Source organism: Symsagittifera roscoffensis, chromosome 5 (genome assembly GCF_963678635.1).
Source record: "Symsagittifera roscoffensis chromosome 5, txSymRosc1.1, whole genome shotgun sequence".
Classification (NCBI taxonomy): domain Eukaryota; kingdom Metazoa; phylum Xenacoelomorpha; order Acoela; family Convolutidae; genus Symsagittifera; species Symsagittifera roscoffensis.
The window spans coordinates 7,754,254-7,768,399 of NC_087066.1; the positions used below are offsets into that span (position 1 = coordinate 7,754,254).

Genomic DNA, 14,146 nt, shown 5'->3' on the forward strand with positions numbered 1-14,146 from the left:
GTACGGCTGCCGCTGAAGCGGAAGAGCGAAAAATTGACAAGTGTAAAGATCTTGTAAATGATGGATATCTTTTCCAACCGCTAGATTTTGAAATTCAGGGCGCGGCCGGCCCCAGCACAGAAGTTTTTTGAGCAAGCTTTGTAAGAACCTAAGCATATGCACTGAGGAGAATTAAAACAGAGAATCTCCCTGGCAATACAGATTGCGAACGCCGCTTGCGTACTCGGAACAATAAATGACAAAATAACTTTCGACTTAAAACTTGTATATTATATTATCTCGTGTCGAGTTGCGTGTTCTTATTGAAGAAACGTAACCCGTATCGATTTTAATTGAAAAGGACTTAAACACTTGTCATCTTCTTTTATCATTATCACTTCCATATCTAAAAAATTCCAAGGATTTTGACTGGAATTCATGATGAAGGGACTCATGACTGTAACCTCGGTTACTATGATACTTTTGACCTTCTAATTTCCAATATAAGAGCAGACTTTTTGAGCCCGTCTTCTTCTTTTGAAGGTCGGCATCAGTTCCAAAAATTGTGTTTCCTTCTAGTCACTGGGTCACTAACTCGCGTTTTCAGATCCTGGTTGAATCATTCAAAATGGTCTGGAATCTCAACCCCTTCGCAACCCCCAACTTTGCATCCATGGTTTCCCAAAGTAAGACAGCTACTGCAAGGTCTGAAACCATCACCCAGGCTTCGGTGCCTAGAAAACTTGCAGCAGCGGGCGCTGCACCTGCAGAGGGCTATAGTTGCGAATATGGATCATTGAAGTATTTCGCACTATGTGGCTTTGGAGGAGTCTTGTCTTGTGGTCTCACACATACTCTAGTCGTACCACTTGATTTGGTGAAATGCAGAATTCAAGTGGACGCTCAGAAGTACAAGTCAATTTTCACGGGAATGAAATTGACTGTAGCTGAAGAGGGCACGCGCGCTCTTGCACGAGGGTGGGCACCTACCTTCATCGGTTATAGTATCCAAGGTTTGGGTAAATTCGGATTCTACGAAGTATTCAAGAATTTTTACAACGGTTTGCTGAATGAAGAACAGCAGTACACCTACAGAACGTATGTTTATCTTGCTGGTAGTGCGAGCGCTGAGTTCTTTGCCGATATTGGCCTGGCTCCTTTCGAAGCCACAAAAGTAAGAATTCAAACGAAGCCGGGATTCGTTGGTACAATGCGAGAAGGTATGCCCATTATCTACAAAGATGGAGGTATCAACGAATTCTTCAAAGGACTGCCGCCATTGTGGGCCCGACAAATTCCATACACTATGATGAAATTCGCATGCTTTGAAAGAACCGTCGAAGCTCTGTACAAAAATGTAGTGCCCAAGCCACGGGACCAGTGCACCAAGGGCGAACAGTTGACAGTCACATTCGCTGCTGGTTACATTGCTGGTGTGTTCTGTGCAATCGTATCGCACCCTGCTGATACGATGGTGTCCAAACTAAACCAGGCTAAGGGAACTGGAGTTGGTGCCATCTACAAGCAAATTGGATTCATGGGACTCTGGAAGGGACTGGGTGCAAGGATCATTATGATTGGTACCCTCACTGCTCTACAATGGTTCATCTACGACACTGTGAAGGTCGCGCTGAGACTGCCAAGACCTCCTCCCCCCAAGATGCCCGAGAGTCTGAAAAAGAAGCTGGAAGCCAAGTCGTAAGCCGATCAATCAAAACAATGCACTCTAAGAGATGAAATAGTTGAAGAATAATTTTGTGGGTCTTTTAAAGCTTGTTAAAACGAGTTTTCTCTCAAATAGATTTGAATTATGAGCATAAAAGATCCCTTATTTTAGCCTCAATCATTTGTCTTGTTAACCAATAATGAAATACTAATCGGTAGCTTGCTGCTGAAAGATAACCATGTAACTAATTAATGTATGTACCAATAAATCGTCGGAGATTACTTGACAAGTGCTTTCATCGATAGCAAGAACTTAAAGCCTACTCGCTGGCAACCGAAAAGAAACTATTTTTATTGTTTATATAGTACGAACTTCTTGAGTTTTCAACATTTAAACAGGTTTTAAAAAGTCAAGAGCGGATTGATGAGAATTTTAGTAGCTTGAATTCAAAGAGCAGTTTGGTGAAGACAGTGTGAGGTGAGCCATGGTGAGATGATCATATGTCAGTCGATCAGAGTTGTCCATGAATCAGTTGATATTTTCATAAAGCTCGCGATAAGCAAGCGTAATCAAATCGGAGTATAGACTTTTTTCGGGTTAACAACTTGGTATCTTGGTTCATTATAAATTACAATTTCGAAGGGTCCCCTCTTACCTTTAGTCTACCCCCCGTCGTAAACCTCTGCTGTTTGTAAGAACTAAAAATCTGTTTGGATGTTTTTATATAAACCTTTGACGTCCCAGGCGTATTGGTTACCTCCAGACAGACGAATCATTATCGAAAATTTAATAAAAACCATTTGTACATATGGTTTGTACATATGGTTTGTAAACGCTTTTGTACATATAAATGTCTACTAAAAAAAAGAAAACAGCGAAAATTTTTATGTGTTCATTACAATCATTACAATTATTTTTTAAAATACAGATGAATTATTTAAAAATCCGCATTTCTCTGAAAAACCAGACCAAAATTACTCTCAGCGTAGCTATGTACCGAGATTAGTTTTGTCTGAGTTTTTATAAAGTTTTTAGACTTTTTTTCTAGCATAAGACCAGAAATTTAATTCGCATGTCTGATAGCATGCAAAAAGCAAGCTCAAAGCTTTCTTTTTCCTTTGAACATTAAAGTTTTGTATTTTTCAAAAAGATAAATCTAAAAACAGCTCTGAACTTGTGCGCATTTCGTAAAAACAAACTGAATTTTTTTGGAATACAGGAAAACATTGACCCCCTTGACAAAGTTGCCCACATCATTAGTTTAACGAATATTGTTTACAAAAAAAATCTTCACGCAAAAAACATAAACGTAAGTTTTCAAACAATTGTTTTAATCTGAAAAGCGAGAAAAAATTCTCGAAAACCAGATTCATCTTTCAATGGTGAAAAAAATTTATTTTGAATGTCTGGTAACATTCATGGAACGGGTTTTCGATTTAATTTTGAAATTTAAAATGAATGAGTTCTTGATTACCCACAATATAATCTATCTGTTATATATTTAAATGCGGGCTTCACTATCTCGCCATGTTTAAGCTTTTTCAACGTATTATTTTTGCATGTTTAAGCTGTATGGTATATTGCAATGGTTAAGAATTTTTTTTCGATTTAAGAATATGATTTTAGTGGTTATTTTATCCAGTTTAAATTAAGCAGCCCAATATCGAATTAAGGATTGCGAATTTGGCCTCCAATTTTGAATGCCCGAATCATTTTAGTTAACGAGACAAGACGATTTTTGAGATTTTTTCAGAAATTTCAAATAACAAAATAATTTACAAAACTTGAAGTTCCCAACTCTGTACTTGGGTGCTGTCAGATTACTCTAAGAGTTATAAATCTTGTCTCCAAATATGACTGTTCAAATCCGTCAGAAAACTTTTCAAGAAAACTTATATTAATTTTTTTTTTTCAGAAAACTTATATTAATTTTCAGAAAACTTTTCAGAAAATTTTCAGAAAACTTATATTAATTTTTTCAGAAAACTTATATTAATTTTTTTTTTCGGAAAATCTGAAATTCCCAACCCTGTAGTTGGGTCCTGTCAGAATATTCTCAAACATTGCGAATCTTGCCTCCAAATATGACTGCTCAATTCGTTTCAGTTTTCGAGATATGATGTTTTTGTGGTTTTTTCAAAAGTTTTCAGAAAACTTAAATTATTATTAGTTTTTCAAAATCTGAAACTCGCAACCCTGTAGTTAGGTCCTCTCAGAGTATTCTTAAAGATTGTGAATCTTGTCTTCAAGTATGACTGCTCAATTCTTTGTAGTTTTCGAGATATGACGTTTTTTGTGATTTTTTCAAAAAATTTTCAGAAAACTTATATTAATTTTTTTTCGTAAAATCTTAAATTCCCAACCCTATAGTTGGGTCCTGTCAGAGTATTCTCAAAGATTGCGAATCTTGCCTCCAAATTTTACTGCTCAATTTGTTGCAGTTTTCGAGATATGATGTTTTTGTGATTTTTTCAAAAATTTTCAGAAAACTTAAATTATTATTAGTTTTTAAAAATCTGAAACTCGCAACCCTGTAGTTGGGTCCTGTCAGAGTATTTTCAAAGATTGTGAATCTTGTCTTCAAATATGACTGCTCAATTCTTTGTAGTTTTCGAGATATGACGTTTTTTGTGATTTTTTCAAAAAATTTTCAGATAACTTATATTAATTTTTTTTTCGTAAAATCTGAAATTCCCAACCCTATAGTTGAGTCCTGTCAGAGTATTCTCAAAGATTGCGAATCTTGCCCCCTAGTATGACTCCTCAATTCTTTGTAGTTTTCGAGATATGACGTTTTTTGTGATTTTTTCAAAAATTTTCAGAAAACTTCACAAAGTTTAAATTAATTATTTTTCGAAATTTGAAATTTCCAACGCTATAGCTCGGTGTTGTCAGGGTACTCTAGAGAGTTGCAAATCTTGCCACATGCGACTGCTAAACGCGACTGCTCAAATGCTTTTAGTTTCCGAGGTGTGACGTTTTTTGATATTTCAAAATTTCTCGAAGAACATATCTACAAAGAAATTCAAAAAAATTTGAAACTCTTAACTTGATGAAGATACAACCTTATTATCAGCGTACACCTAGGCGTCTCAAATCTTGCCTCTTAATATGAATGCTCAAATCCTTTTAGTTTCCGAGAAAAGACGTTTTTTTTTCAATTTTTTTTTTCGGGAAACTTGGGTTTAAAAAAGTTCACAAAATTTTGGATTCCTAACCCTATAGTAGGGTGCTCTCAGGGACTCTCAGTGGTTGCAAATCTGGCCTCCAAATTTCTCCAGAGTCCCATTAAGTTTTCGAGATTTGCGGTTTTTCATGAGTCCCATTTTTCATGAGTCCCAAATTTCTCCAGAGTCCCATTAAGTGTTCGAGGTTTGCGGTTTTTCATGAGCTGTCGAAAAATTTCGAAGCACCGAAGGTGCGTTAAACGCTAGTTATCCTTAAGCTTTCGAACAAAAGGCAAACTTCATTTCAATTCATTTCACCTGAAGTATCGAGCTCAAGATTGTTTTTGCGAAGAATGTTCAGAAGTTTAGATTACCGGTTCTGCAGCGAAGCTGCTTTAATTTTTCTTCTACAGCATTATGTTTGAAAGGATGGGAACACCAATCTGCTATTTTCAGAAATTTCCGTTTTGTCTAAAAGTCAATTTTATTTATCAATATGTAGTAGCTTGTAGGCTTATCTGATACAGAGTGTTGAAGATTATAAAAATATGGTTCGTGGACTGTTAGTTTTTTCTTTCTACGAATTCTTTTGAAACACTCTCAAATATAGCTTAAAGTTGATTATCTTGACCAGCTTTTTTGTAAAAGATTGGAGTAGATTACAGAATTAAGATTACAGAATTAAGGTTGGAATAGCTTTTTACAACTATTAACAAGCAGCCCGTTTAGTGTTATTGGTTTTAAATTAGCTCGAGGGGAGTAATAAAAACTTTCTAACTCTGAAAAAGTATCTGATTACATTTTTTTGTGTCAACAGGTTGTTTTTAACGCTAGTCCACCGCTGAATATTGTCTTTTGAGTGGATCATCTTTTTCAATCTTTTTCTTAACAAAGTGGTTTTTGTCTCATTTTAGCTCCTCCAGCTTGTCATGCTGTGGGTCCGTAGATCAGTTCAGCCTCTGCGTGGAATCTTGACCTTATTGAATTTTTTATTGTGACGTACGAACATTTTTTGTAAAGTTATGGGCGGTTGACAGTTGGCGGAACACTCAAAGCATATTTTGTCAAAGTATTTGTACACAATGTATCAATCTGATTTCAAAATAGTTTCGAGCTCATATTTTCAAGTATTTTTTTATCTAGACGCACATCATTCAGCTATATGTGTATTTTTCTAAAAATTAGTGTTTTATTTTTTTTTCTCAATGAATTAAGATTACTTATAAGGGCGTGAATCCCATTAAATGTTGCGGGGCTTTGTTTTGCTGGTAGGGTCTAAATGTTACAGACGCCCTCTAGAAGGTATTTGGGGTATGCAAGGTTTCGTGATAGATGTAATCTGGTTTACATTAAACAGGCACTAGCAGGTAGTTTTCTGAAGTATAATTACCCCTACGTACTAAAATTTAGTCCACTAGTTAGGTACGGAAATTGAGGTTTCTCGAGGGAGCAAACTTCAAAAAATACAGCATTAGTTGGTTCGCAGCAAAAGTTGATTTTTAAAGCAACCTCGTCAATCGAAGAATTTTCGAAGTACCTCAACTTGTTTCAAAGCATGAAACGACTCGCTAAAAGTTAGAAGTTTCAAGCAGGCTTTCAAGTAAATAATCTCATTCAAGCACAGTTTCCCTTTCTCATTTGAGCAGCTCGTTTGAAAAATTTTCAAAGCTCTCAGGCTACCTTTTGACTATTTTAAGACAAAAGGAGCAGTTTGCTGTTTTTCGCTCGTCTTGAAACAAGTGGAACTGCTGAGGAAGTGCTTCAGACAAAATACAAGTAGGTACTGCCTAGCCTTGAAGTTGAAGCGAGTTGATCGTTTGAAATGTTGACTTGAAAAAAGAACATTTTTACTATATCACAGATGCAGATTTTTGGCGAATATTCTTGCCCAGCGGAGTAATTTCTTAAACGCTGCGCTCGACAGACCCTCAAACATTGTGATTTTTGCTATAAAATGCTGATTTGAATTATCCGGACAAAATTTAAAAAATTTCAAACGCGTTCTCAAATTGGGTTGAGATTAGACAAAAAGTGAACAGAACAAAATTTGCTTTTCAGCAGAATTTCAGAATATTACGTATTTTTTTTCGAAGTTTTTAAAGATTTTACCACAAAAATGGATCATGGTGGCTCTTTTTCATTTATCAAAGACTACGCTAAAAAGTTAGTTGACGAGAAATTTTTATTTAAAAAGCCTCTTACACGGCGCAACAATGTTTTAGAACGGTAAACTTCCAAAAATTTGCTTGAAACGTTGCAATATGGGTTAAGCAAAGAATTTGAATTGTATGTAGTCAAGATAACTTTTTTCGGCTATCAACCAAATATATTTTTTCTGATACAGATTTTCGGAAAATGTTTCTCTAGAACTTGGTTGGGCTGTGTAAGAGGCTTCTTTTGATATAAAATTCTCATCAATTAACTTTTTAGTTTCAGTGTATTTATTTTTTTGATTAAGAAAACCTAAATGACCTAATTTTGGGGAACCATTTTTGTTGTGAGATTCGAAAAAAAATGCACCAGGTTGCTTCTGGTGAAGTTCTCGGCAACTTTTGTTTTGGATTTTTTCATTGTTTTTCGTTGTGTCCGGCTAATTTAAATCAGCAGTGTAGTTCTCTAAAGCTATTGTTTGTATTTTTTTCGATTTTTCATATTTTTGCTCTGAAAAATTCCATGGCAGTTTTTTGTTTTATGAAAACTGTATTGAAGTTTTGGGCTTGAATTTACTCAAAAATAGAAGTCTCCGTAAAAGCGCAATCTTTTTTTTTGCCTTCTTGAAAGTTCTTATGCAAATTTGAAAAACGCTAATAAATCTGTCTGAAGGTCAGAATTTTTTCGGATCTTCAAAATATTGTCCAATAATTTTGTTAAAAAGTATATACTATAGTGAGTTGCTAAACTTTGGAGAAGACAGAAATAATTTAACTGTATAATTATCAGCCAAAGAATGGAACTCATAGAAATAATTAAAAAGAGCAATCTGCCAATTTTGTGCTCATTTTGCATGCTAACTTGAGTTTTCAGAGCCCTTGAGTCATGTTTTTTGTCCGAAAAGTTGGCGTTTTCAGTGCCCTTGAGTCATATTTTTTGTCTGAAAAATTGGCTTTTACATGCAAACTTATTTCTGAAATGGGGCATCTGCTCTTTTTAATTAATTTCTGTTCCATTTTTGTACAAATCTCTATTTAAAGCGTTGCGAAAAATCGGAACTGGCAGAACTAATTAAAAAGAGCAAATGACCTATTTCAGAAAACCTTCGTATGCAAAAATAAATTTTTCATATAGAAATGATGACTCAAGGTCACCTAAAAACTCGTTTTTGCATGCAAAAATTGCTCGAAATTGGCAGATTGCTCTTTTCAAATTTTTCTGTCTGTTTCAACTTTTTTGCTACTTATTATAATCTACCACTTTTATTAATTTTTGCATGGAACTTTGATTTGTTAGGCGACCTTGTCATAATTTATGTCAGAAAAATAAGCTTTTGCAGACAATTTTTGCCTGAAACCGCTCATTTGTTCTTGTTCAATAATTTTGTGTGTTCCAACTTTTTGCAATTATTTGTCGCAAGGTCACCCAAAAATTTAATTTTGTATGCAAAAAATGTCTCAAAATTTGCAGGTTGCTCTTCAATTATTAATTTTGTCTGTTCCAGCTTTTTGCAATTTAATATAGATTAATATAACAAGCATTTAAGGTTCAGCGATTTTTGCGTTTCGTTAACCTTTGGTACTTTGCAGAGTTAAATACTGCAAGAACAATCGAAAATGAACCAGCTTAAGTTGTGCACGTGGTTGCTAAAATTTAACGCGAACATCAGTGGTTTTATTTGGCTGAACAAGTTCTGAATAGTTTACCGTAATCAGATTTTGATGCTCAGTTTGGTCTTTAAATATGAACTAAGTGAGTAATGTATCTCGCTGTTGTAATCTTTAACTTTGAACTAGCGTTTCATATTTTGACCTATATCACACGGAATAGTTTTTTACAGTTTCGTAACTGCTTTCACGCAGCGATATGTCGATTGAACTCTTGTGTAATTTTTAACGAGAAACAATTTTCAGGCAACTGTGTCTAAAGCGAGGCCACAGCCCAAATTTAAAATGATGGAATTGATCTGTAATGATTTTATATGTAGGTTCCCTCAGTGATAGCTTGGTTTAATAAGACTCGAAACATTCAAGTTAATGAAATGTTATTATAATGTATCTTTTTTCAGATTGTATGTTTGCTCGACGTCTTCTGAGACCTACATTTGTGCTAACCAGAGACATGACTATCAAGGCCGGAGATAAACTGCCCAGTGCCACTGTCACACTGTCCAATCCAGGCGACAAGAAGGACATCAAGGACTTCTGCAAGGGCAAAAAGACTCTTCTGGTCGGAGTTGTCGGTGCATTCACGCCCACGTGCGACAACCAGATTCCACCTTTTGTCGCTGCTGTTGATGACTTGAAAGCTAAAGGTGTCAATCAAGTCGCAGTTATCACTGTGAATGACGCGTTTGTCTGCACCAAGTGGGGTGAAAGTATGACTGTCGGAGATAAGGTCACAATGTTGTCGGACTACAAGGCTGAGTTCGCGAAGGCGGCGGGTCTAGAACTTCCAGGAGTTGAAGAAAAGTTAGGCAATTTGAGGTCAACTCGGTTTATGATGTTGATAAATGATGATACAGTAGAGAAGATTTCAGTGGAGGAGAATCCGGGAGAAGTGCAGGTTACTGGAATTGACACGGCTAAGACCTGGCTGTGAACTGAGCAATCAACTACATAAACTGAAACAATTCATTAGAGGATCTGAAATTGAAGAAGAACTGAGAAAAATTTTACTACTTGACTTGCCGTAATAATTCATTAACTGATTATAATAATTAGTTATGATGACTGAACTAAATTATAAACCGTTTAATGAAACTGCTTGAAGCAAATCATGAGGTTATAGTCGTCTTCTCATTTCTTCATGACTGTAATTTGACTCCATATCAGCTTGAACAAATAATAAATGCTGTATGAAATTTCATTTTTCTTGTTTGCAAATGAGTATTTAGGAAGGTTTTTGCCCGGCAGTTTTTGTATTCGCCCTAATCAAAGACAAGATTAAAATAGGTCAAAAATGGTTTCTGTTTTTTAGGCTAGAAAGGTCGTCTTGATAGAGAAATGGTTCAAATTTAATAAAAATAATCTTCGGAATTAATAGAGGACGCTTCGGCATGGTTCAATAGTGGCGAGTTTTTGCTTTTTTATCTGTATGCTTCTTTTCGCGAAAATTAAATTTAATTTGTTGCATAATTTGGAACTTTCGTTTTCTGTTTTTGACAGAATGAACCTAATGAACCTCGTTTTTGGAATCGTTTTCTCTAAATGTCCTTTCCGATCGGCTTTATCCGCAATCAGTTGCCTCAGTTGTTGTTCCCTTCCAATTCTAAGGTTACAGAGACCTGAAATTGAAGTTTTGAACAAATCAAGGTTGCCGTACAAGTGGCTTGGCATAATGTTCTCAACAACATCAGTTGTGGAAAAAGTCATTAAAGAAAAATTCGGGAAATTTTCTTTATTTTGCATTGGTCCAAAATTTCATTGTTTTTTTCCTAGAAAAAGCATAAATAAGTGTCAATTAATAGTTTATTCAATGTATAATTAATTCAAACCAATATTGCGAGTAGACCAAAATTTCTCTGAAGTTTTTCAGAATCCAAATAACGGCTCAAAGGGCTTTAATTTAATACCAAACTTGAGTCTTACGAGCTAATATTGAGATTGCTTAAAGGAGTCGGAAAAACACCTTATGCCTTCGTTCCTTTTCCCACTTTGTTTTAGGTTGAGCAGTTCAGAGGTATAATGCACCAATAAATTCTGGAATTTCTGCCACTGCGATTTTCTCCTTATTCGTTGATGAATTTTTGAAGTATTTTTTCAGCCTCTACTCAATTTTTTTTGCCCATTCATTAAATATCAGCTAAGAAGAACCAAAAAATTGACATAAACTCCCAACGAGCTATCTTTGAGATTCAAAATTGGTTGGAAAAAACAGACCCTGCAAGCTCCTACAAAATCACTGAATCATTTGTTAGCTTGATTTAGCTTGAAATATTTGTTTTGTCTCAGCGTGGCGCTTGGGTTGAAGACGTGTTTTTTCTTGCAAACCGAATATGCTCTGTTTCTAAATATATATTCGACTCAGGGACGGATTTAGGGGGGGGGGGCGGACGCCCCCCCTCCTCTTGGATTCGACCCCCTGCCGACCCAAAGGGTCCCCCTTTGATACTTTTTCAGAAATCCATTTTTGGTCGACCGACCCTAAAATTTTTCTAAAGGCGCCTTTGGCGCCAATATATACTAACTTTGAGGGGGAGCGCGCGGCAAAAAAAAACGCTATTTGAAAAGTGAACGTATGCTGGGATTTAAGATGAACTTAATGTATAATCGAATGAAGAATAATCGAATAATATTAAAATCTGACAAGCCGTCGGAGGATGTGAAATTTTAAAGTTTCAATAGCTTAAGTTTGGTTGAAATAACAATAGTTGTTTTTTAAATTCTTATTTTAAGTTAGAAACAAATCTCCGTGTACTGAATGCAAACTTGAAAAGTATATAAAGAAGTTTTAGTGATGATACTTGGTCGAACGTCAGAAAAACAAATAGAAAAAAATCCCTCTGAGAAAAACGATCGGTTACTTTTCGCTATTTCACAGAGTTTCTCAGTTATCAAAACAGGGCAAATTGAATGTCAATTTTTTTGCTATTTATAGAATCTCAAACTTTCAACGCGGTAGCTCAAATTGTTTTAAAGTCATTTTGACGTGATTGCGCGTTTCTTGTCTGAACTACCTTTTAACTATGTAACTAGGATATAAGTTCTGAAACGCCAAAACTTGAGATTTTTTTTCCCGATATTTTTAATATTATTTGAAATCTAAACGAAACGAAATCACGACTAAAAAGCAAATTTCATCTCAGTCGTTGAGTGGAACTGTCAGGGGCTACAATATTCAGTTGTCAATCATCCTAGTTGCTATTTCTTTATCTACTTATCTCTGAGAGTTCTCATACTATAATTAAGTGTGAGTTTGGTACCTGCCTGTCAATCAGCCTAGAACTGTCTAGCTGTTTTGCGTTTCAGGGGAGCGTGCGCCAAAAAAAAACGCGATTTTTTTGTAAAATTTTTTCGAAAAGTGCCCAAAAACGGCTTTTTTAAATTGTTTTTCAAAAATTTGCCTGCGGCGCTGAAAATTTAGCCAAAATAGGGGCAAAACAGAGCTTTGGCAGAGCTCGAAAAATCAATTTGGTTGACCTATAAAAAAAAGGTCGTCAAAGTTTTGGAAAATTTTTTGAAAATCCGCCCCCCCCTCATCGAGAAAATCCTAGATCCGCCCCTGGGAAGGGCATTAGCAAACTCAATGCCTTGAAGAATTTGGTTTTTCTCGTGAAATCAGATTCAAAAAAGGATTTCTCTTTTTTTTTTAAGTTGAGATATGTTTTTTGAAGGAAACAAAAGTATTATAATCCAGCATCGAGTTTTGGTTGGTGTTTGCTTTTAGAAACACTTTTTTTCAAGACTGGTTGCTTGCTGTTGCATTGCAAACATGGACTGTTTTCAGGTTTTGGTTAAATTGTCACTTGTTGAAATCTTTTTTATTAATTACTTTTGCATTCATTTTTTCATTCTTACTTAGTTTGAAATAACTATTTTTTTAATCTCAATTTCATATGAATGGTAATTTATTACTCGGTTCAAAGAATGCTTCTACGTGTTTGTGCCACGCATTCCGCATACGGGAGTTGCTCAAATTCTTTTTACCCTCTGATGCTGTTTCGGAAGCTGGATTGATCTTAAATTCTCGACACGCAAAACACAATTTATAAAAAAAATGTTCGCGGAGTTTTAACTCTATTGGACTATTGATGAGTAGACTCCACTGATATCCATCAGAAACAATAATCACCACCACCATCAGAAAATGACTAACGTCAACTCAACGCAAACAGTCTCAGATGCTAACTGGACAAAACAAACACATGGTCAAAAAAAAGAATCCCATCCAGTGAACCAAAGTACGCGAATGGATACCAAATCGTCAAACAAAGCAGCAGACTATTGAAGCGCGACAAAGGAGGCGATCTTGCATTCATCATCAAGGATATCATGAAACTCCAGGTAATTGGCACTCAAAGAGAACATCAAGCAATTCAATTATTAACTAATTTTTCAAGTCCAATTCTTTAGAAAACCTACATCCCAATACTCATTACAGTTGTAGTCCCATTTGTTGTGTCTTTTCATCACATAACGAACGCAAATACACAATTACAGGTGAGATCAACCTTTATAACGCTGTACGTTTCTTCGAGTTACCAACTGACGTGTGCGACCTAGTTCTTGCTGAAGCAATGTTGTTGTTGTTGTTGTTGTTGTTGTTGTTGTGGATTCTCAGAAATACTTCTGATGGGACTGCTCCCAGTTCGTTTCTTTTTAAAACGTCTTCCATACATCCCTGCAGTTTCGACAATCACAAAACAGTATCCATGTGCAAGGATTCGCCTCATTGAATTTCGCCATTTGATAGGTCCACATAAAATTCAAGAGTCTGTTTTTTAGCCCCGTGGGATTGAAGAAATCTACTGTTCCAGGTAGATGATTGGCCACCCGAGACAGCCTGAAACAAAACTCAGCGCGAGCTTTTTCTGTGCGGACTTTTTTAAGGCTTAATGTCGGGCCGTCATTTTGTCTTGTATTTGAGGCAGACTTGTTGGTTAATAGTCGTATTTGTAAATCGTTTTCACTGTGAAAAAAGCTCGATAGATTCAATAGATTGCATAGCTGTATGAACATAGTAAGGGGCAATGTATTCGTTCGTTTCAACAACGTTAGATAATCACTCTCCACTCTCATAACTGTTTGTTACCCATTTTAGCGCTCTTTTCTGGAATCGTTCAAGTTTTGATAAATTTGCGCGGCATATATTAAAACACGAAGATGCAAATGTTATAAGTGGTAAAACCGCTGACTTGTAAACTCCCAATTTTACTCTCTGTGAAACCCTTTTTGCCACATTTCTTTTAGCAAAATAGAAAATCTGATTAGCTTTTTTCATTCTCGCCATTAGATGATTTGACCAGCTTAGGGTTTTATCAATATATACCCCCAAATCTTTTATTGTTTCTACTGATTCAAGCATATGCCCATTGATTTGAATTGAATTTGAGTTTCCTCGAAAAATCAGCTCTTTGCATTTGTCAGGAGCCAACTCCATTTTGTTTCCGTTCACCCAATTTTCTAAAGCCGATATATCTGATTGTATTTCCAATTTGGATAGGTACGCCGAGAAAAGTTTT

The 14,146-nt window shown here is 35.7% G+C and overlaps 2 protein-coding genes across 2 annotated transcripts; both read left to right on the top strand.

Moving 5' to 3' along the window:
- Positions 1-589: 589 nt before the first annotated feature.
- Positions 590-1,934, top strand: LOC134846433 (solute carrier family 25 member 3-like). Its single transcript, XM_063863788.1, has one exon. It carries the CDS (start codon positions 608-610, stop codon positions 1,679-1,681), a length of 1,074 nt encoding a protein of 357 aa, XP_063719858.1. The 5' UTR covers positions 590-607; the 3' UTR covers positions 1,682-1,934.
- Positions 1,935-9,033: 7,099 nt separating this feature from the next.
- Positions 9,034-9,831, top strand: LOC134846187 (uncharacterized). The gene has a single exon (XM_063863436.1). The coding sequence runs from the start codon at positions 9,037-9,039 to the stop codon at positions 9,562-9,564; it is 528 nt and encodes a 175-aa protein (XP_063719506.1). The 5' UTR covers positions 9,034-9,036; the 3' UTR covers positions 9,565-9,831.
- The last annotated feature ends 4,315 nt before the right edge of the window (positions 9,832-14,146 follow it).

Coding starts and splice junctions, on each gene's coding strand:
- LOC134846187 (XM_063863436.1), top strand. CDS start 9,037: ATGTTTGCTCGACGTCTTCTGAGACCTACATTTGTGCTAACCAGAGAC.
- LOC134846433 (XM_063863788.1), top strand. CDS start 608: ATGGTCTGGAATCTCAACCCCTTCGCAACCCCCAACTTTGCATCCATG.